Raw genomic sequence first — 24458 nt, 5'->3', positions numbered from 1 at the left:
GGATATCTTAGATGTTATTGCAAGCATTTTGTTGGAGCATGAGAGCATGTTGAAGAATCATTCAGTTTCATGGATAGTTATGATGATGCATTTCTTTGTTTGGCCTTGTAGTTAAATCTTGTTCAGATTGATCATGGTAAGGTATTCGACAAGTGGGAGAATGTTGGAAATTAAGGTGTCTCAACCTTAGCATTTCCTAGCATTTCATTTATTTAATTACTTAATTCATCCCTAAATTGTAATTTATTGCTCATCATATTTTTGCATCTAGTATTACATGGCATGGTGAGTCATCATCATGTTGGCAAGTGACATGGAAGATGACAAGGATTTTGTTTATCCCTACATGAGAAAATAGGCATCCCATTTTAGTAGAGATATTCTACCATGTTCAATATCTTAAAAACATGTGCAAGTCATTATTATATGACGAATTCTTATGACATGTTTGACAAATTCCTATGGCAAGTTGGACAAGTAGTGGACAAGTGTTAGAAGGCATCCTACATGGAGAATATGGGTGCCTAAGTTGGGTTATGATGGGTTGTAAGAAAATCAACTATTTATAGTCAATTATGATGGATTCTCTTGCAGTTGTAAGTGCTGCCACATAATAGATTCTATAACAACTGTAAGATATATAAGAGCATCTGTCATGCCTATTTTTAGAGAAAAAAATGAATCACCCATGTTTGGAGGCATGTAAGAGTGTTTAAAGAATCTTGGGCAAGTGTTTGTTGCATGCCTAGAGGTGTTGGAAAAGGTGCCACATGGATTTGGATGCCCAACTCTTTTGGCTTGGTCTAGAAGCTACTTCAAACTTGTAAATCTCTATATAGCATATGCCTTTTGGTATGGGTTTAAGAGAGGAGTGAGTAGAATTATTCTTTGCAATGTTATCCTATTCGATTTTGTAATGTCCCCTTTTTGAAATGGGATTTACTAATAAATAAAGTATAATATAATTAAAATGTAATTCAGTTTATTGAATGGTCAAAAGGCATGAAATGAAGAGTTGTGACTCCCTCAAACATGAGATATAAAAGGGTGATCATATCATTTTAGGACATTCATGAATCGTCATTATTGAATCAATCATCATTGGGGAACAAAGGAATCTATTTGAAAATAAATTATTATTCTCAAAGGCAGCAATGAAGGGTGGTAACTCAATTCTTGTGAAGGGTGGTGACTCATTTCTTGCAAGGGTGGTGACTACTTCAAAAAAATGAGCATGAAGGGTAAATTAGTTCATTACCAAGGAAAGAAGATATCAGTGCATTGAATGAGCAAATCATTCAAACATTCACTCATCAATACATCAAGAGATATAAACAACAAAGAGAAATTAAGCATTCCACACTAAATAAAAATTAAAAAAATCATTCATTAAAAGAACTAAATTTGCAATAGTGTAGCAAATGCATTAATTTATCAGTTTTGAATTCAAGGTAGTATCTTGCAAATAAGGAGGACGAAATACCTTTCAATTCAATAAGAATTGGAAGGATGAAAACCCTTTCATGTTCTTTGGCAAGCTAAAGACAAAACCCTTTGTATTGTCACTATTGAGTTAGGGATGAAAACCTTTAATTGAGTATATTTGTAAGTATTTGTGGAGAATTCACAAATTGATTAATTTTGAGTATCGTTTTATGACTTGTTTATTTGAATATTATCATAAATTCTTAATCTTTGATAAAATTATTATCAATTTTAAGTAAATATTGTAATTTTAAGGAAAACTCAAGAATATCCCAAAACGGGACATTACATATTTCCTCCAAAAGAGCCACATGTAATATCCATGTTAAGCATGTAATCCTACAATTGTATTGTACCTTGTTTATTGCAAATCAATACATTGGTTTGACGCTTTGGAGTGTGTTCTTTTTTATTCTTCTTCTTTCATGTTCTTGAAATGTTGATTTACATGTCATTATGTTGCCAAAATATATTTAGATCTATAAACTATATAATCTTTCCTCAAAGGGTTAATGTGATTTTATGTCTATTTCTACTTTAAAGGCATAGTAGTGTGTCTTTGTATCAAGTTGTTGAACATTTGATTAAAAGAAATGTAGGATACTAAAGGTGCATACTAGATCTCGGATGTCTTTTTGGGTTCATCTTTCCCTTTCATTATGCATTGTAATGTCCTCTACTAGGAGGCTGCCAATTTCCCAATAATCAACACCCATTACTTAATATTATCATGCCTTAAATTAATTTATTAAACTAGATGACCATATTTATTCATAGTACAATTGATAGTGGCTATATTCAAGCCCTAATTCTTAGCTCCTTTCTAATCCTCAACCCTGGATGGGGATTTACTTGTCTAGGGCATGCTAGCACCACCTCCATAGTTGGGCCCAAGTTTCAAGAACATCTGTTCAGAGCACCCTTGGGTTTCACCTAATTTGGGATGGATTTACTCTGCCTCTGCCTCTTCTTATTGGGGGGGAATAGAAATGATTAAGCAATTGGGCTATGAATATGCTAGTATCTTTTCTATTATGAATATATATGTCAACAATGGAAATTAAGCAAATTGTTATAAATTTAGTTAACCAATATAGTTCTTATTATTTCTATTATATTGACAAAAATAAGAACAAATGTAATTGTTGTGCTATACAAGTAAATAAATATAGTTGTAAATAAATATTTGATTCACAAGTAAGACACAGCATACCAATCTGATGTCTCAGTAATGATTGCAATAATCTGCCTGTGAATGAATATCGTCTGCAGAGAATATGATCTGCCAGTGAAATGATTATCCTTCGATGAGTATTGACCCTTTTATGAGCATAGATTATATATTATAATTTCTAATCCTTCTAATGGCTGCAGATAGTATATATTCCATTCTCCTCCCTTCGGCCGTCGTTGTTTCTCCCTCTTTATTTCCTTAGAAGAAGACGAAGAGTCACCTTTCCTATTAAGGGACCCAATCCTTTAGAAAAGATATACCTTTCCTTATTTAATCGCTGTAGTTGAGGGCCTTCATAATCGTTGATAATCAGGGTTGCTTTTTCTAATGAATTTCCCCGCTAGGATTGTTATTTCCTTAATTGTTTACTAATATTAATTGTTTAACACACTAACCACTACCTTATGCTATGTGAATTGATGTCCAATAGAGTCCTTGACTAAAGCGCTGCCTTTGATAAATATAATTGCCTCTTTAAAGAAGCGCTGCCTCCTTTAATTATTAATTGTTCCTAATCCCTGCTATTACCATAGGAGTTAATAAAGTATTATAGAAGTTAATCACTGCTCTTAACATAGGAGTTGATCATTGTTATAGAAGTTAAGTTAATCACTACTCTTGACATGTTAATTGTTGTCTTGTCTGGGATCACTTCATAATGATCTTTATTGCTATTTAATAAAAAGTGAGATTAAGGCTGCTGTTAATCTTGGTCTGATCAGAAAATTGTGACGTCTTACAGAGTAAGACAATTTTTTGAGTCTATTAATGATGATGAGTATGTTATGGATGCAATCCTGATGGATCATAACATGCATCATCATAGCTATCCATGAAACCATGCAAAAATATACAACATGCTCTTGTGCTCCAACAAGATATCTGTAATAACATCTAAGATGTCCACCATATCCTAGAAATTCTATAACAGGTTGGACAAGTGTACGTAGCTTGTTTGTTGCGGATTTCTAGGATGTGGTCGCGCATTGTGTAGGATGTGGAGCTCTACTTGTTGTAATACTAAGGTAGTGTGTCTACAATTGTTTTGTGGTTAATCCTTTCTGGTGGTTGTTGCTCTATCTTTGTTTTGGTGATCTAACCTCTTCCCTTTGATGGTGTGTTGCTCTAGCGATGTGTGTGTGCCATCTCTATCTTGCGTTGCTACTATTGTTGCATTTTTATCTTTTTCTCTATGTTGTCAAGGGACTAGGATCCTATTTTCCCTTTTTAATTTGTCAAAAACAAACTATGCTACAATTTATGTGCAGCTAAATCTTTCTAAGAACGTCTAAAAAAGTATTATCTTTAATGGTGAAGAATTAAACATGCAAAGAAATATAAGTTCATTCCATTTGGATGTAAAGTTCATCATAGGTGTGGACACTTGGTGAGAGAATACCTTTTGGCCCAACAACTTCGTAACTGACTAAAAACTATCACAAATTCGTAGATGGGTAACAAGGGATTTACCGAGTAAAAAAGGAAATATGAGATATAGAACAAATGGAAAGGATTGTTGGGACAATATGGGAGATGGAAAGAGGTGACAAAAATTACAAAGTGTTGGATAGGATAGATGCTTGTAGCTTTAAAAAATATTTAGAAAACTTCATATATGAAAATGTAGTTGGTGAAAGTAGATCGAGGGGAACCATTAATGATCTGGGAAACCAAGATATGTTTTTAGGTAGGAAAATGAAAAATCTAGAAGATGAATTTGGGGGTTATGAAAAGAACATATATCCTACATATCAATATTACTAGTATCACAAACATACTAGTCGAAATTTGGAATTTTTTATGTTGAAGCAAAGGAAGAAAACAATAAATCAAATGGGAGGAAATCTCTGAAAAAGTACAAGTGGGGAAGATACAATATTCATGACAAAATTTAAACGGAAAATAGGATATAGTTGATCTCCATCAAGAGTATTTTCATGGCCTGAGACAAAAAGCTTCAATAAGTTCAAGTTGGAGAGGAACAAGGAAGGAAACTACAAGATGATTTGTTAGTTCAGACAACTAAAGTAAATGATTAAGTTTTATGTTCCTTTTTTATGTTTGAAATTAAGAATATCTCCAAGGTTTACATGCATAAAGGAAGGCATGACAAAATCTATATGCACAAGAAAGGCATGTGCATACATAGGAAAAGAACGAAGCAAAATTGTACATATAATAAAAGCAAGGAAAAATAGAATAGTTAGGGAAAATCTGCATGCACAGAAAAAATATTCATGCCTATAAAAAGCTAAAATTTGCATGCAATGAAACATGAATACCTATTAAAAAGAAAATATTGGGTTTGCATGAGCCATGAAAGTATGCAAGAGGCTAGAAAAGCTTAAATGTATAAGAAAAGACAAGGATCTTGTTTGCTTTTGCCTATATAGATTCATGTGTACATTCATGATGTGAATGTGGCACTAAGTCCCTTTATTAATATAAATTTTATTTTTCTCTATCAAAAAACTGGCATGAATTGATGCAAATAATATAAAAAGAAAAGAGTAACATTATTGCAGTGTAACCACATGTTCTATTACTATGAGAACTATGTATAAAGGTGGCTATCTCTGTAAAGGACATCTTGCTATAAAACTACTTTGATGTTTACCTAAGGATGTTACTCGTTTGATAATCTTTGTAAAAAAACCATGTAAACCTAGAACAGGAACCTTTAGCCAATAGTTACTGTCAAGAATAGCAATAGAAATAATTGTAAGGTTGACAATACATTATTAGGAAATGAAGCTATAAAGGCTCAATGCAATTAAAAAATTGGTCAATATTGTGAAACATTCAAAAAAATGTGCCATGCTACCTTAGCAGAGGATCGATGTACTCCATGGATGACCAATTTTCCCTTAAACTGGTTTCTTAAGAAGAGCTTAGATGCCATTTCTAATAATTTAGATTATTAATCGCTATCCCAATAGAGACTTGAATTGCAAAAGCTGCTGACTTCTTAACAGATGTTTGCATTCATTAAATTCCACTTAAATATATGTTTGTTCATATATTTGCATTCAGTAAATTCCACATGATAACAGTGATCCAATGTCACTATCATCCTTTCACATTATTGGTTAGATTTTTGAGAAAAACTGGATCTTTTCTCTTAGCAAATTTCAACTATAATCTTTCGTTTGGAAATCTATCAATCTATCTATCTATTTAGCATTGGATCACTGTTATCATGTGGCATTTAATGAATACAAAATATATGAATAAACATTGGTTCAAGCATCTGTTAAGAATAACAGCTTATGCAAGTTAAATATAGATAGATAGATAGATGACCAATTTTCCCTTCAAAAATTTCGTACAAAGAGTCTTAGATGACATTTCTATTATTAAAGACTACCCAATAGATACTTGAATTGCACAAGCTGTAAGAAGCTTGAATCAATGTTTGGTCATATATTTGCATTCATTAAATGACACATGATAACAGTGATCCAATGCTGAATAGATAAATAGATAGCTAGATAGACATAAATTAATCGTATCCATGACATATCCTGTTATGTTACATAATAAAATTATGACATCCCAACCGAAAGTATGCTACAAATATTATGACATGATCGATGCATTGATTTTCCAGACAAAAAGAATGGTTTTTAAGATTTTATTATAAGTTCTGGCCTGAAATTCATAGGGTGGGGCATTAGATTCTTTGATCTTGTTAAAGATGAATTATAGCATCACACACAATTATATGGAAGCCTAATTTCTGATTCAGTCTTCCTATTGCATATATTTGATTTTAATATCGATTAAAATTCTATAAAGAACAGAGTTCAAGTAATCATTCTTGAGAAATAAAATCATGCATAGAAAGGACATAGCATTGACCTGTAAAATCTCCTCAAGGACATCCTCCAAAGTTATTATGCCGACAACCTTCTCATCTTCTGCAAATGTTGGAAGAGGTTTATTGTCAATTTGAAGGATATCCTCTGACACGATTTCTGACCACCTCTTTGATCTTCGTATTGTTTTAACAGAGAGACAGGAATTGGATGATATTTTGCATGCAGATCGTGGTGACTTGTCTGTAGTAGAATGGTCACGAAAGTCTTGCAGCAAGTCACTCTTGATGACATCAAGTGTCTCATGTTCTACTTTTTCTGGATGATAAAGGAAGTTAGATATCCTAAATGAATAGTTACAACCAATATTCTGCTCTTTTAGACTCTAAATTCACTAATTATATTTCTCGATATTTAAAAAAAAATTGATAGAACTTCACAAACAATTGCATATGCATAAGGAAAAATCCTTCATAAAAGAAAAGAAATATGCCAAAAAACCACAAATCTTGAACATCAATAATATTAGAAAACAAATTCCATTATATGTCTGCTTATAACTAGAATAGGCATTGATCTTAATGCTTTTAAGTTGTAACAATCAAATAATCAAACAGTAAATACAAGGCAAGTTTCCAGCCGAGGAAATAAATTGTACCTTTCAATAATACTTTTCGATCTCGGCTTAGACTTTTGTTAATCTTGGCCTCTACATCGCTTGCTCTTTCCAAATCTTGCTCCTTTTCTTCAGGAAAATTCACAACCACAGCCATGTGACTATGACCTTTTCGGAACTCATTCAATAAATCATACAAAGGCATGTTGGACGAAACCCTGAAACTCAATACCATAATTTCACAATATGTTAATCTTATTTCTCCAAACAATACAAGATATTTGATAATACTATTTCAAATTAATAAGTCTTCAAGCAAAAATATGGAACCTTCAACACATATAGATTGTCAAATACCTATCTATAGAACAAATCTTTCAAATGGTAACCTTACAGAACTTATTTCAAGAATTTTGGAAGAAACAGACTCAAGAAGTAAAATGAAAATTGAAATGGATATCAGAAATTTGGATACTTAAATCAATCACAAAATGTAAAAATATCACTCAAAAATGTCTAACAAGGTTGTAAGAAGTTGCAACATTACAAGGACAACATGTAATGTACATCATATTTATGACAAAGAACAAACAATATTAAAAATTGACAGCAATTTTGATGTCCGTACAAAGGTAAAATTGGAATCAAATTAATTAGTAATCATGATTGGTAATCAAGATAGTAATTCTTCATCAATTGTAAATTTTAAGGATGGGCTCCCATTCATGGTTGCCAAATCCAAGTTCATTGCCCAATTAGTTCCTATGGGGGGGCAATACATACAAAGATTTGTAGTTATAGAATCTATGAATGGTTCTTTATTAACATTGATATTTTTCCAAGTTTCTAAAATGGCGGAATGTGGTGACATGGGGGGAAGTTGCAGGGACAAAAATGTCACAACCTTAATCTTTCCTATTATATAAACCAAGGAAGCAATAATCGTTTGGGGAATCAATCGGCAAAACAAAAGCATAAGATTTTTTCAAAAAATCGGGAAAAAATTGGATTTACAAAAAAATGTAAAAAATTGGAGAAAAACAATCAAAAACTACTTTTTTTTATATATTTTAGGGCATTTCCATGGCATAGAGATATTGTAGGCAAATAAAATAGACACTTGAACACATGAATTGCAGGAAATAGATTTTCGTTGTTTATATTCATATCACTGATTACGTTGCACAAAATATACTACACCATAAATAATATCTAGATGGTGATAGATGTCAAAATGTCAATTACAATATAGTTTGTGACTTTGTTAGGTTCTCTAAATCAGAAACTATGTTCTAATCAGCATTATGTCAGATTTCAGAGATTATGTTTAATCAGAAATCTGTGTCAAGTGATACATTACCTACATTACCTGTTATTGTATTGTTTTTTAAAATCTGAAAATTACTGCACAAGAGAGGTTTTATATTCACTATGACTGCACAAGAGAGGTTTTATGTGAGGTCATTGAAGGAGGAAGGGATTGTTGAAACTCCAGGTTATTGTCAAAATCCCGAACAAACTGGCAATTTTTCTCAAATTATGCTTCATAGGCATTTTGTCAAACAGTTTGTATGCAACTTCTTCTGTTGAATTTTCTAACCGTAATTGTTATTCAAATATTCTTAATGGTTTGGGAATGTACTTGCATTACAAAGTCATCTTAATCATTCGTAACATTTAATTCATAATCCCAAACAATGACCATTCAACATATACATACATAACAATATTAGTTTCATACATACATAACAAACATACAGAAAATAAAACATACATGTGCAATAATGGCAAACTTCTTAAAACATATACCTACATAACAATGGCAAACTCATATTAGTTTCTTAATTTATACATAGAGAGATTTAATATTAAAACTAATATACATACATTAACAATGGCAAACATATTAGAGAGGTTTTAATATTAGGTTTCCCGCAAGTCTCCATTCTTAAAAAACCTCTCTTGTGCAGTCACATATTAGTTTCAATATGAGTTTCCCGCAAACATATACATACATAACAATGGCAAACATACAAAAAATTCATACATGTAGCAATTGTTTCCCACAAGTCTCCATGGTCAAGGAATTTAGAGTTTAGAATCTTTGGAACGAGTATAGGAAGAATCGTAAATACTAAATAGAAATACCTCAAAATTTGAAGTCGCCGGTAATGCCCTGTCGCACGACCAAAAAAAACCTTCTAATTGCTTCCTTTCGGATTTCTATTTGCTTCCTTTCGACTTCAACTTTGGTTATTTATCGATTTTTGCAGATATTTTAGGGTTTTTGCGACGATTTTTTTGGCGGGATTTCGCGTAGTAATTAATCGCGATTGATCACGTTTTTTGGGCGATTAAAATGGAAAAAATCGTTGAAAATCGGAAAGATTATTTGGGGGAATTGATCAGGAACAGTCCTAGTTGCTGATTAATCGGGAGTAATCGGGTTTTTTTCCCGACTATTGCTTCTATGATATAAACATTGTTTATGCAGTTCAAGTTTGAAATGAATACCTTAATCATTATGTGGATAAGTGCTTAATTATGTTAAACATGAGATCCATGCGAGGTTATATACTAATATAAGCTAGTTAAAGCTATTTTTCTTTGTTGATATTAAAATTGCAATAATGTGATTATATCTTGAATTTAGAAAGGACTGACTACAATTGTGTCTTGTGAGTATGACAAGACAAATTTTGACACTCTTGTTGGGAGAGAGAATATCATCAAGGAGAAGTGTTTAGCTTTGCAAAGGTGACATGCATGAAACCCGTGCACATAATCATGTAGTTGCATATTAGACTACATGACATTGTATGTAGATATGTGTTGCTTCTAGATTTTGATTGTGTTTTTATTTGCATCAACGTTTCAGATCACACTCTGTGATCCATCATCAGGATGATAGAGAGCTCGGGAGTAGGAAAAAAAATAATGAAACTTCAAAAATTAAAGACAATGTGTTGAGTTTGCAATGACAATCTTCCCCCTTTTAGCTTGTTAGGCATTTTTAGCATTAGTATCCTTTGAAAGTTACATTTTTTAAAATGTTGTGAATCAGATGGAGAAAGACATCCAATCTTGAGAAAAGGGGACACACCCTCCAAGTCCCCAAGGCATGCAGGATGTCAGTGGGACTTCCAGGGGACACATCCCCATGGAACACTACTAAATATTGACTACAATGGACTAGTACATTGTTCAATAATAGAAAAACTATTTATGGGCCAATAATGGGGTAAGGCATGGAGAAAAATTATGATTTCAATATTCCATAGCTTTTGAATCTATGTGGTATTCATCAAGAGAGATGGGAAGAAATCAATTGTGAAATTTGATTGGAAGTTGTGTAGTAAGTGAAGATTCTCTCGCGAAATGAGAAATGGATGACAAGGAGAACAAGAAAAGAGCAATTGATAAAAGAAGACCGACTTGTAAGAGGAAGATGGATTCATCTCAAGAACCCGAAGAGCAATTAAGTACATGTCTCACACCCAAAGTTGACAAATAATCCTGTTGAAACTTAGTAGCTTCGGTAAGATAAATGATTGAATGAGAGACTTCATTTATCTCTCATTCAATCATCTACCTTATCGATATAACTACAATTTAAGTATAGACCTCCTGATTAAATAAATGAACATGCTATAATCATCTCATATGCATAATCGATAATATTAATCATGTTGTGATCAGACCGGAATTATAACTACCATAGCTATCATATCATAGCATTGATTAAATGCTATCATATGATAACTATAATAGTTATCATTCTAAAACACATATTAATACCGAATCATTTATTCATTGATTATGTTTAACTTATCCCAATCACTTATCGGTTAACTATACATTGCCCCAGTTATTAATAACTATCGGCATATGTTAATAGCGTGACCGATAGTGATTGGTATAACACACGTTAAAGAGGAAAGACGTGACCAATGATTAACAACACAACACATAAGTAATGTGTTTATATTAACCAAAGGGGTGTCTATGCACCGATCAAGACATGTCTTGATCGGGCATGTCTAAAAGACATGACCGATCAAGGCATGCCTTGATCGGTGAATCATAGGCTATAAGTACATGCAAATGAAGTGCTGGAGAAACATCGAAACTATTAATGTTATATTCAGCAACCTGTGACATAAGACAGAGAAAATATCAATAAGGAGAATAATAATATACATAACTTCAGACTTGAACATAAATTTGAATATCATTTACAAATCCATTATTAGAAACATGTTTCAAAATATGATTGACTTTACCTGATGTGACTTATTCACACATCGCCCCATTGCAAATAGGGACCCCCACCTTTTTTCACTTTCTAGGGTGGTAGTTTGAGTATTTTGCTATAAACCTTTGCACTGGAGGGGTATAGTTGGTCAAGCGGCCAGGAGTCGGGAGGATAGTCCTTCTTGTGAGGGGTGAAATGAAGTGGCGAATGAATGGAGGAGTCTCTTAGATTGAGCCCAGTCAGCAATGCAATGTTTCCTTAGACCCAATTATACTTCAATGACAGGTGAGATCCGGGAGCAAAATTTGACTAAGTATGCTAAAATTTCCTTTGCTCCAGTTTAGGAGCGAATTTTGCTTCCATTGCTCCCCTTTAGGAGCGAAATATCTCTCTAGGCTCCCCAAATCATCTAAAATCCCTTCTAATCATTATGAAATGTCTTAATTTGGGCAAGGAATACAACGTAGGATCAATGACCTTGAATTAGGATAGTTGAGGAAGCAACTTACTTTCCTCCATCTCAGGAGCGAAATCCTCTTCCATTGCTCTTATTTGAGAGCGATGTAGACTTTTTGAGAAAATTTGAGGGGGATGAGTGAGTTTTGAAGCCTCTGGCATCATTTTGTTCATAGAAGAAGCCAAGAGCATCATCCTTTTGGTTAAGGAATGGAAGCGAGATGACAAATTTAGGTCACTTCCATTGCTCCTTCACAAGAGCAAAAAACGCTTCCATTGCTCTCCTTTGAGAGAAAATTTCCCTTCCATTGCCTTTAGTTGAGGGCGAAATCATATTCAAAGCAAGCATTGAGGTCTTTTGATGCATGAAAGTCAAACCTAAGGTGTGAATTAGTAAGACCGAGCTAAAGGATGCATTTTGAAGTCACTTCCATTGCTCAAGATTCAGTGCGAAAATCATTTCCATTTCTCCTCCTTTGGAGCGAAATCCTCTTTCTTTGCCCCTGGTTGAGAGCGAATTTGATTCTAGACCTCACACTGAGCATGGTTCAATGCATTTGAGTTGAGAAAATGAATGTAAGTGAGCTAAAGTGAGTTAAGTGTCAACTTGGAGATTACTTCCTTTGCTCCTTTTTTGGAGCAATTTTCACTTCCATTGCTCCTCCTTGGGAGCGAAATTTGCTTCCTTTGCTCTCCCATGAGAGCGAAATCACTTCTAGAGGCTCACTTGAGCATGATTCGATGTATTTAAGTTGATGGAATGAAGGTTGATGAGTAAAAAGGAGTTAAACTTCAACTTGGAGTCATTTCCTTTGCTCTTTGACAAGAGCGAAAATCCCTTCCATTGCTCCTCAGTGGGAGTGAAATTGCCTTCCTTTGCTTGAGTCTAGGAGTGAAATTGCTTATAGATCTTTCCTTTAAGTTGATTTGATGCCTCCACTTGCATAGATAGCAAAACATCCATGCACGAGTTGATGGAGAGCAAGAATTTGGCTAAGTATCAAAAAAATTCCTTTAGTCCTCTCTAGGAGGGAATTCTTGTTCCATTTGTTGATTATGTAGCTTTAGTTGGAATTCTAGATACCGACTCTACAGATCAAATGAGTAAGTGGCCTATCGGCCTTACACATTTGATTATATCTATCAACTGCACTGATCCATTAAACCCATAATGAATTTACTTCATTAAATTTATATTATTAAACTGTGTCTTATTGTATCGGGTTATTTGCCAAACAATTATGTTTAAACGGTGCAAGAACAAATCAATTATGATTTGTTTGCTTTTAGTTAAGACATAACCGATCATAAGTGAATCGGTTTGTTTGCAAAACCATCGGACTCTTGGGATAAGAGTCACGACATCTTATGAAGTCGTTTGATATTATATATCTATGAGATACAATCTCAGTTGAATACGATAAGGTTGTGATTATAGATACTACGAATAAAATATCAGATCGACAGCAATAACATTAGAAGACAAATCGATTTCTACAGCAAGACATAGATTGTATACATCAGCAACATTAGAAGACAAATAGAAAGCTACAACAAGGAAACATTATTATCAGTTTGAACTGTATTATCATTGCTGATAATTTTTCTGTGGCAGATTAAACATCAACAATCATCTGATGATTATGTAGCTTCAGTCGGAATTCTAGATACCGACTCTACACATCAAATGTGTAAGTGGCCTATCGGCCTTACACATTTGATCATATCTATCAACTGCACTAATCCATAACCGTGTTGGTGTTGGAAATAAGCCACACCCAGACCGACGATGGACTGGTCCAAGAGGAGCCAATAGCTCCATGGTAGAGCACTCCAGCAGCGTATGGAAGGTCCTAGGTTCGAGTCCTAGCTGGTCCATGTCTCAACATGGTATCAAAGCCAGGTCCAAGCTAGGAGCCCCAAGCACACAAGAGGTGTGGCTTAAGGGGGGGTGTTGGTGTTCGAAATAAGCCAGACCCGGACCGACGATGGATTGCTTCAAGAGGGGCCAGTAGCTCAGTGGTAGAGCACTCCAACAGCGTATGGAAGGTCCTAGGTTTGAGTCCTAGCTGGTCCATGTCTCAACACCATTGCCTCCCTTTGAGAGCGAAAAACACTTCCTTTGCTCATGAACAAGAGCGAAGTTGATTTCCAGACAATTCTTGAGGTTATTTTGAGCTATTTTCACTTATTGATGATTGAAACCTTAAGTTTGAGTCAATGAAATGGAGAGAATAAATGAAGTTTTTGAATAAGTGGTCACTTCCATTGCCCTTCTTTGAGAGTGAAAATCATCCTAAGGCAATTTTGTTGACAATTTCAAGCATTTCACATGGAAGAAATGGTGATTTTGAGGCATGAAAGGTGAAAATCTAACTTAATGATTGAAATTGAAAATCTAGATATTGAAGTGAAACCTACATCCTTTGCTTGTGTTTGAAAGCGAATTTCCTTTGCATTGCAGTTCGAGTGAATTCTTGTTCCATTGCTCCACCTTGGGAGCGAAAAGTCCTTCCTTTGCTCCTTTTTGGGAGCAAATTCCCTCTTTTGGCCTTTGCAAGCACAATCTAAACACATTTGGCACCAAAAACAATATTTTTAAGAGGTGAGTCAGCCTTCTTTAGGGAGAAAATTCATTTTTTTTTTGCTCAAGATAAAGTCGGCCTCACCCTTGTTAATGCATGGTAGCTTCGGTAAGATAAATGATTGAATGAGAGATAAATGAAGTCTCTCATTCAATCATTTATCCTATCGATAAACCATTCAGAAAACTTCAAGCTATTTCATTTGATAATTATTCCTCATTCATATATCAAATCTACTCAGTCGATCAATATCGATAATCATATTATAGCATGGCATATCGGTGATCACCGATGGTTATCGAGTTAACCATGTATCCCGATTTATACCGGATGTGTTCCCAGCAATAAACTAATAACGATTATCGAGTTGCTATCGGGTGGCAAAGTATGCACTGCTTGACATATATAACCATTAGTTAGTCGGTTAACTTAGACACCGATTTACATCGGTTAATATGCCAAGCAAACACCGTTTGGCATACATCGTGAATACAGATTGGCATGTACACTAAGTTACGTGGACCCCGATTAGTATCAGGCTGGTAATTAAATAAACACCGATTGATAGTATATATCAAAGGGTGCGATCAAGTAGTGTCTTGATCGGTCATGTCCATAAGACATGACCGGTACATGACCGGTCAAGGCACTGCTTGATCCTCCCCTCTTGCATATATATATCAATTGATATTTGTGAAGAGGATATTGAAAATCGATAAATACTCCTCTCACCTGCCAAACAAAGAAGATAGTCAGATTTGTAATAGAGATAGATAATACATAAATATAGAGAATATAAATTAGAATACATCTTGCATATTGAATTGTAAATTGAACAACATTTACATGGTATCAGAGCTATAGTTAAATCGAACCTGAGACCGTTCAATTTTACGTAAAAATTCAAATCAAGCATATATTCAACATCACAATTCTCTCAATGGCTAGCGCTATCAGATTTGAAGACAGACTTGGAGGAGGTGATGACTTCTCAGCATGGAAATTCAGAGTTCAAATGATTCTAAAAGAAAATAAAGTTGAATCATTTGTAAAGACTGAAACTGGAGAACCTGAGACTGAACCTGACAAAGCAACTTGGAGAGAAGGAAATGAAAAGGTTATTAAAATCATAGTTGATGGTGTAAGAAACAATATTATGCCCATCATAAGGAAACATGAAACAGCCTTCAACATGTTCAAAGCACTTGAAGATGCTTTTGAGATATCTAATGCCAGTAGAACCTTGGCTTTAAAAAGAGAAATAAATCACATAGCCATGATAAAAGGAGAATCAGTCAATGCCTACTTCATGTGAATATCTACCCTAAGGGATGAACTGGCAACCCTTGAATATGAGATCCAAAGAAAAGAATTAACCCTCATTTCTCTAGATGGGTTGCCTAGCATATGGGAAACATTCGTCCAAGGCATCAGTGCAAGGGATGAATTCCCAAAATTCGATAGGCTAAAGGCTGACTGCCTCCAAGAGGAATCAAGGCAAAATAAGAAAGGGATCAAACAGAAGAGTATAGATGAAGATCTTCAAGTTCTAAACACGAACTCAAACAAGAAAAGCAAGCAAAAGCAATTCAGGAAGAGGAAAAGTCGTCACGGCAAGAACACCTTCAAGAAGGACCTTTCTCAGATTCAGTGCTACAGATGTGACAAATTTGGGCACTATGTTGCCAAATGTCCAGAAAGAGCTAAGCAAGCCACATTTGCCAAAACAGGAAAATCTAAAAGGGAAGAGGACTCCGAGAAGTATGTACTCTATTCAGCACTCACAAACCAAGCATCAAACAAAGTAAACTCCTGGGTGATCGATAGTGGCTCATCCAGACACATTACAGGATTCAGAGAAGTACTAGACTCCATGAAAGAGGAGAATGATGAGGAAGTAACTATCGGAGATGACTCTACACATCCAGTCAAAGGAGTTGGAACCTGCACCATCAAACTAAAGTCGGGTGTATCATTACAACTTAGAGGAGTACTAATGTTCCAGGCATCAAGAGAAATTTAGTCTCAATATCAGCACTGGAGGACAATGGATATAGAGTAAACTTCATGGACAACAAAGTATTGGCTTGGCCAAAGAACTCATCCATCAAGAAAGCTAAGACAATTGGTCAAAGACAAGGCTACTTGTATGAGCTATGCACAGAGCCCAACTTAGCCCTAATCCATGAAACTACAGATGCTAATGAAGTCTGGCATGGAAGACTAGGCCACCTAAATTTTAGAGCTTTATCATCAATGGGAGACCTTGTCACAAGTCTACCTAAGCTACAGCAATATCATTCAGGGGCATGCACAAGATGTGCCCTAGGTAAAAATACTAAGGGTGCTTTTCAGAATAGTACTAGGAAAACAAGTAAAATTTTAGAGTTAGTTCATTTTGATGTATGTGGACCTATGTCCGTACCTTCATTGGGGGGATTTTTGTATTATGTAATATTTGTTGATGACTACCCTACGAAAACTTGGATCTACTTTCTGAAATGTAAAGAATCAGAAGAGATCCTTAATAGGTTTAAAGAATTCAAATCACTAACAGAGAACTACTCAGGAAATAAAATTAAAACCCTAAGAACTGATAATGGGGGGGAATACACATCAGAATTATTTAAAGAGTTTTGTAAAAATTCAAGGATTAAGAGGGAGTTAGCAATACCTTATAACCCTCAACAAAATGGGATAGCTGAAAGGAAAAATAGGACAATCATTGAAGCTGCCAAAGCTATGATTCTTGATCAAAATCTAAATGTCAATCTTTGGGCAGAAGCAACTAGCACTGCTGTATTTTATTCAAAACAGATGTCCCCACTCTCATCTTGAAGATAAGACCCCTGAGGAAGTCTTTACTAAATCAAAACCTGATATTAGCCACCTTAGGATATTTGGATGCCCTGTCTATATTCATGTACCTAAGGAGAAAAGATTAAAATTAGAGCCTTCTGGAAAAAGGGGAATCTTTGTAGGATATAGTGAAACCTCCAAAGCTTACAGGATCTATATACCTGGTCAAAAGAATATTGAACTAAGCAAGGATGTGATCTTTGAAGAAGACTTAGCATTCAAAAGAGCCCAAAGCTCTCTAGACCCTGAAGTCTATATCCCCACCCCTAGCATAGATAGAGATCCTACTCCTGAGCTTCAGAGGGAGAATCCTGAGGAAACTATAGGTGAAACTCAAAGTCCACCTAGAGAAAACCTCAAGAAAAGACCACTATGGGCCACCAAGACTGTAGCAGAAGCTCAGAAGTTTGTTGCTCCTTCAGGGACCTTCGGGGAAAGCAAAAGGCCTAACAAATTCACTAGCTATGTTGCCCTTATGAATGATCTCTCTAAAGCCAAACCAAACAATGTATCAGAGGCTCTTGAACATCAAGTATGGAAGGATGCCATGTCTGAAGAGTATCAGTCTATTATGAAAAATGATGTTTGGGAGATTGTTCCTAGGCCAACTAAGAAATCTGTTGTTTCATCTAAATGGCTTTTTTAAGATCAAACATGTTGCAAACGGTAGTATTGAAAAACACAAGGCTAGATTTGTAGCTAGAGGTTTCTCACAAAGGGAAGGAATAGATTATGAAGAAACTTTTGCACCTGTTGCCAGATATACATCACTAAGAGCTGTATTAGCTATTGCAGCAGCTAAGGGGTGGAAGGTACACCAGATGGATGTTAAGATAGCATTTCTAAATGGTGAGATCTCAGAAGAAGTCTACCTAGAGCAACCTGAAGGGTTTGAAATTTATAATGCAGAGTCTCATGTGTGTAGACTCAAGAAAGCTCTCTATGGGCTTAAACAGGCTCCCAGGGCCTGGTATGAAAGAATTGACACCTATCTCTCAGGACTAGGCTTCTCTAAAAATGATGCAGATCCTAATCTCTACTACAAAAGAAATAAAGGTGATATGCTAATGTTGATTTTATATGTTGATGACTTATTAATCACAAGAAATGATCATCTTATAGATCAATGCAAGAAAGATCTATCCAAAGAATTTGATATGAAGGACTTAGGACTCCTTCGTTACTTCCTAGGATTGGAAGTATGGCAGAATTCTAAAAACATTATACTAAACCAAGGAAAGTATACCTTGGATATTTTGAAGAGATTCGGAATGCTAAACTGTAGGCCCATGACCTCTCCTATGGAAACCAATTTACATAAACTTAAAGAAGCAGCAGCAGAGTCACAACCCACTGACTCTACTCAATACATACAGATGATTGGGTCCCTGATGTACCTGGTGAATACAAGGCCAGATATCTATTATGCAGTTAATGCTTTAATTCAGTTCATGTGTGAACCTAAGGAGATACACCTGGTTGCAATAAAGCACATCATGAGATACCTACAAGGTACCCTAAACCTTGGTCTCAAATATGAGAAAGTTGATATAGACCTACATGGATTTACAGATTCAAATTGGGCTGGAAGTGTAACTGATAGAAAAAGCACTTCAGGATGTTGCTTCAGTCTAGGTTCAACCATGATATCTTGGATCAGCAGGAAGCAGTCCTCTGTAGCTCAAAGCTCCATCGAGGCAGAATACATTGCAGCTTCTATGGCTGCTCGAGAGGCAGTATGGCTTAGGAAGTTGCTTGTGGGGTTGTTTGGAGAACCTATGAAACCCACTATTATACATTGTGACAATCAGAGCTGCATAAAACTTTTAGTTAATCCAGTGTTCCATGACAGATCCAATCATATTGAGATCCCATACCACTATGTGCGAGATATGGTAGACAGAAATGTGATTCAATTAGAATATGTTTGTACAGGAGATCAAACGGCAGATATTCTAACCAAACCTCTTTCCAGAGTGAAGGTTGATCACTTCAGAAAAGGTTTAGGTATGATAGAAAGGTAATTTGCTTTGTAATCTATATTTACATATCAATAAGATGTTTAATGTGTAAACTTCTTTGTCATGATAGGACATTTTGGATTTTATCCCTTGGGTTCATATCTAAGAGGTGACGATCTCTCAAGATAATGAACACTTGTATGGAGACATTATAAGGTGACGATATTATAATGTCCAAACCAGTTATCATGTTGGATCTCTGGTGTGTCATGGATGAGCCATGATTGTGTTGTGGTAAAACATTTATATGAGATGTTAGTGCACCTACCACAACTTGGATAAAGATGAGAATTGAATATTTTCTCATATGATTATCCTTAAGTATTGTGTGCTTAGGCAATACTGATATCACATGCTAAGGTGATATCTTGTCATCACAAGATTCATGTGATGAACATTTAGTATCACGTGTTTAGGTGATACTTCATATCATGTGATTAGGTGATATGATTTCCTAGAAAGTTAGATTGTGTAAAGAATGCTAACTATCATTTGAATTGTGATGCTTGATACACTGCTCTCATTTATCTTACCTAGCTAAGAGGGAGTGTTAATGCATGGTAGCTTCGGTAAGATAAATGATTGAATGAGAGATAAATGAAGTCTCTCATTCAATCATTTATCCTATCGATAAACCATTCAGAAAACTTCAAGCTATTTCATTTGATAATTATTCCTCATTCATATATCAAATCTACTCAGTCGATCAATATATATAATCATATTATAGCATGGCATATCGGTGATCACCGATGGTTATCGAGTTAACCATGTATCCCGATTTATACCGGATGTGTTCCCAGCAATAAACGAATAATGATTATCGAGTTGCTATCGGGTGGCAAAGTATGCACCGCTTGACATATATAACCATTAGTTAGTCGGTTAACTTAGACACCGATTTACATCGGTTAATATGCCACGCAAACACCGTTTGGCATACATCGTGAATACTGATTGGCATGTACACTAAGTTACGTGGACCCCGATTAGTATCCGGCTGGTAATTAAATAAACACCGATTGATAGTATATATCAAAGGGTGCGATCAAGTAGTGTCTTGATCGGTCATGTCCATAAGACATGACCGGTACATGATCGGTCAAGGCACTGCTTGATCCTCCCCTCTTGCATATATATATCAATTGATATTTGTGAAGAGGATATTGAAATCGATAAATACTCCTCTCACCTGCCAAACGAAGAAGATAGTCAGATTTGTAATAGAGATAGATAATACATAAATATAGAGAATATAAATTAGAATACATCTTGCATATTGAATTGTAAATTGAACAACATTTACAACCCTAAAAGGACACATCTCTTCATTAAGGCACCTATATAATGAGACTCCAAGTATTCATTCAACCATCAATCCAAAGCGAATTTCCTCTCTAGCAAAAAATTTCAAGAGCATCCCAGCGATCCCAATCAACATCATTAGCAAACTCCATCACAAAGACAGCGAATTCAGTTATCAAAAGGAGTGACCTCACCTATAGAAACACATATCAGACCTACAACACATAAAATAGGAGATCGTGTCAAATTAAGAGATTATAAAGGTTATATATCATGTGTGTTTGATGCTCATTTGTTTGTTTTGCAGGAGGTGAAGAAAGAAATCAAAAGGACCAGGTTGGAGGAAGATTGGAACAAGTGTCCTAAGGAGGAAATTTCAACATCAAGGTCAAGATAGAAGGAAGATGTCTTCAAGAGGAAAACTTCATCAGCAAATACAAAGACATCAAGGAATGTGACTACACAAGAAGCATTCACTTATACAAGGACATGATCCACAACACTAATAGCGTGAAGAGAATCACAAAGAAAGAGTTTCCAAAAGAGTGAAGAAGCAATCATGACATCAGGGGTTCATTCCAAGGCAGTATCAAGATCCAAAACTAAGAGGAAGTCAATATCTACACCTTGCACTGAGACATTCAAGAGGATAATTTCAGAAGACTTAATCAAAGTTAGAATATTATCATCAACACCACATTGAACAAATGGAATAATGTTGAGTATCAAGAGATATCGGTCAACATCCCTTCATGATGATCTACCAAATCTACAAGTGCAAGTTGAGGTGGCATCCCAGTCACTACTCACCAATTAGAGGAGTTCCACCTCAGCATGTCTGGATTCAATGAACTAAGCTCACCCATGAGGGCACAAACTATGATGTACCTACCCCCACTATTTATTGGTCAAATATTTTAAAGAGGACATGTGTCCAAATGTTGTAATTATTTCATTGGCCTGAATAGAGTTTGTTGTAACAAACCCTAATTAGGGTTTTCATTGTAAAATCTTGGAAATTGATCTCAAATCAATCAAGGCCATTCATTGTAAAATGAGCTCTCTGTATAAAGATCAAGCTCTTCATTTGTAAAGGTTAATGGAATAGAGAGATAGTAGAATAGTGTATACTGCAAGGATAGATAGATTAGAAGATAGAATAGAAATCAGATTAGGAGAAGGAGGAATTGTTGTTAAGACTTGTAAATGAGATACTCTTTTCATTGGAGTTATGGTGAAGTGTGTTATTTCAACAAATCCCATGGTTTCTACTTCTCAATTGCTTTTATGTTGATTAGATTGAATGGAGGAATTTGTTGAATGCATTTGTGTGGAATCTATTTAGTCCATACCACTAGCCTCTTGCTGATTGTGAGTGTGTTTTGCATGGTCAAATGGAATGATATGAGCTTAACTTCAAATTGTTATATATCCTTTGTTTATGCATTAACTTGAATGGTAATAAATGTTTGATGATAATGATTTGAACATCTTTGAATTATCCCTTAGAAGATTGCATTGAGCTTGTGTCAAATTGTTCGGCTTGATGGTGAGACCTCACCTAGTAGGATTCCATTGAATCATTTGTTGGCAACAACAATGTAGGAAAACTAAGAGGTGGGGTGGGGTGGGGGGGGGTGGGGAGGGGAGGGGGGGCGTGAATCAGTTTTCACCAAACATAAACAATTTAATCTCAACTTCAGATCTGATCAAGAACAGCAATAACAAATTTAAACACCACATCAACAACACACAATGTTTGACATGGAAAACCCGGTCAAGGGAAAAACCACGGTGGGAACCTACCCACAATATGATGATACTCTGTAGTAGTATGTGTAGTTATTACAATGGGGAATGCACATGCATTCAACCACACTTCCTAGAGCTCATTGCTCAAAACAACAAAGGGCTACAACCCTGGAAAGGCTCACTGCCTTACAACGATCAGACAACAATCCGGATTACATGAACTGAAAGAATAGCATCTCCAAATGCCTGATCATAGTTGCGGTTAAGCACACTGTTTGCTCTGCAACACTTTTGTACTCCTTCAATCTTCTGAAAGATCAATTCGCTTGTTCGCACATACAACACTCTCAAAAAATGCAAACACAACCGCAAACATACATCTTACCTGATTAGAACACTTATTTATACAAATCATCAACCTTACTCTCAAGGTTGGCTCAACACATAAGACCTAATTACAAAAGTACATCACATGATACATAAATCAATATGCGGACCAATACAATGTCGGCAAGGACATAGTATGGACCCAAATTAAAACCTCGAACACACAACACTACCGAATATCTCGCCAAGATCATCCGCAACATGCAACAACGATCGGGTCGGCCAGAAAGTCGTATAACACGAAGAATACCACCAAACCAATAAAATCTTTCATAACACGCACCACAATCAATGCAGACCACCAAAACGCATAGAAAACGATTGAAGAACATCAACAAGCAATGTGAATTCCTCCGCAACAACTCAAATAACTAGAATCATCATCATTTCATCACCGGAGCTCGAGAACACCAGCAACAAATTGAAAGATACGCTTCTGAAGTTCCAAATCATGAACCACCTGAACTGAGGACACACATGAACGTCCCAAACAGTCTCCAAAATCTGCACAACATAAAGAATCAATTCTGGAGCAATACAAACCAGAAATCACAACTCTGCAATACAGAACCAATAGAAAAACCAATCATCACACCGAATCACATAACTCGGTCAAACCATTTTCTGGAACACTGAAACTCATGCTAAATCAACTACAGATAAGTATCTCAAAACCCATTAATCCGCATCAACACATTTGCAACCAAACCAACTCTCTACAACACTGAAGCACAAGAAACACAGGAATATGTTGACATCAATGACAACAACACATTCCAACAACTCTAATGTCCAACATCATTCACTCTTCCCTTGCATTCTTAGGATTAGAATAGACTCCCTAAACCCCATGCCTTTTGCTCTTTCTTTATTCTCCCAGCAAATAGTTAGAATCTAAGTTCCAACGATTCAAGCATTCAACAATTCAACGTAAGTCCCTTTGTGATTCCAGCATAATCACATCAAACAAACGAGCTTATCCACATGTTGTGACCCAACATTAAGAACCTTGGGGTTGTCTAAAGTGATCCTTAAGCCAATCTTCAGTATTTGAGTAACTTTGTTCAAAAGAGGATAAGATACTTTTAGGTATTTTATTATGTGTTAGACTGTGCATAAAAAACACATCAATACTACCATTGATAAAATGCTAGCATAGATGTCCTTAAAAACCTTGGTATTGAGACGCCACCTTGATCAATTTTCTTGTGTATATAAAGTTTATGGAACTCCACATCATAATCTAAGACATATTTTTGGAGCATTCTTACAAGAGACATCACAATTTTGACTGCAGTTTGATTGGTCAATTATGTTTTTCAAGCATGCCTGAACTAGTTTTGTAGAATCTTCTCCATCGGCCCAATCTGTTGCAAACACCAGCACAAATAAAATTCCCAAGTTGTGTGCATGATAAACTTTGTCTATACAAATGATAAGCCACTTTTGTCAAACACATCCACAAATGCCATGAATGTGACTTTGCAGAGATCCATTTGACACCTATTGTGCATCGATTTAAGTGGTCATCTATTGAAGCATCATGCAAACAAAATCTCCATATAAATTTCAAGTTCTATTGCAAGAGATGCAATGATCACTTAGAATTACAAAATTCATCACATCATCCATTTAAAAAGTTGCAGAGGGTTGTTATCACTATAAACAAGCATATATAAAGTTGA

At 35.4% G+C, this 24458-nt stretch overlaps 1 protein-coding gene across 1 annotated transcript in view; it reads right to left on the bottom strand.

The window, feature by feature from the left end:
- The window catches only part of LOC131075439 (DUF21 domain-containing protein At2g14520), a 107163-nt gene that overhangs the window by 25989 nt on the left and 56716 nt on the right, over nt 1-24458 (bottom strand). The window contains exons 9-10 of the mRNA XM_058012278.2: nt 7196-7371; nt 6581-6855 (exon numbers count right to left, since the gene is read on the bottom strand). Of these exons, the coding sequence (XP_057868261.1) occupies nt 6581-6855; nt 7196-7371 (451 nt within the window). The remainder of the gene's footprint in view (nt 1-6580; nt 6856-7195; nt 7372-24458) is intronic.

This window comes from Cryptomeria japonica, chromosome 3 (assembly GCF_030272615.1).
Source record: "Cryptomeria japonica chromosome 3, Sugi_1.0, whole genome shotgun sequence".
Lineage (NCBI taxonomy): Eukaryota > Viridiplantae > Streptophyta > Pinopsida > Cupressales > Cupressaceae > Cryptomeria > Cryptomeria japonica.
This window is presented reverse-complemented; position numbering and strand designations above follow the sequence as displayed.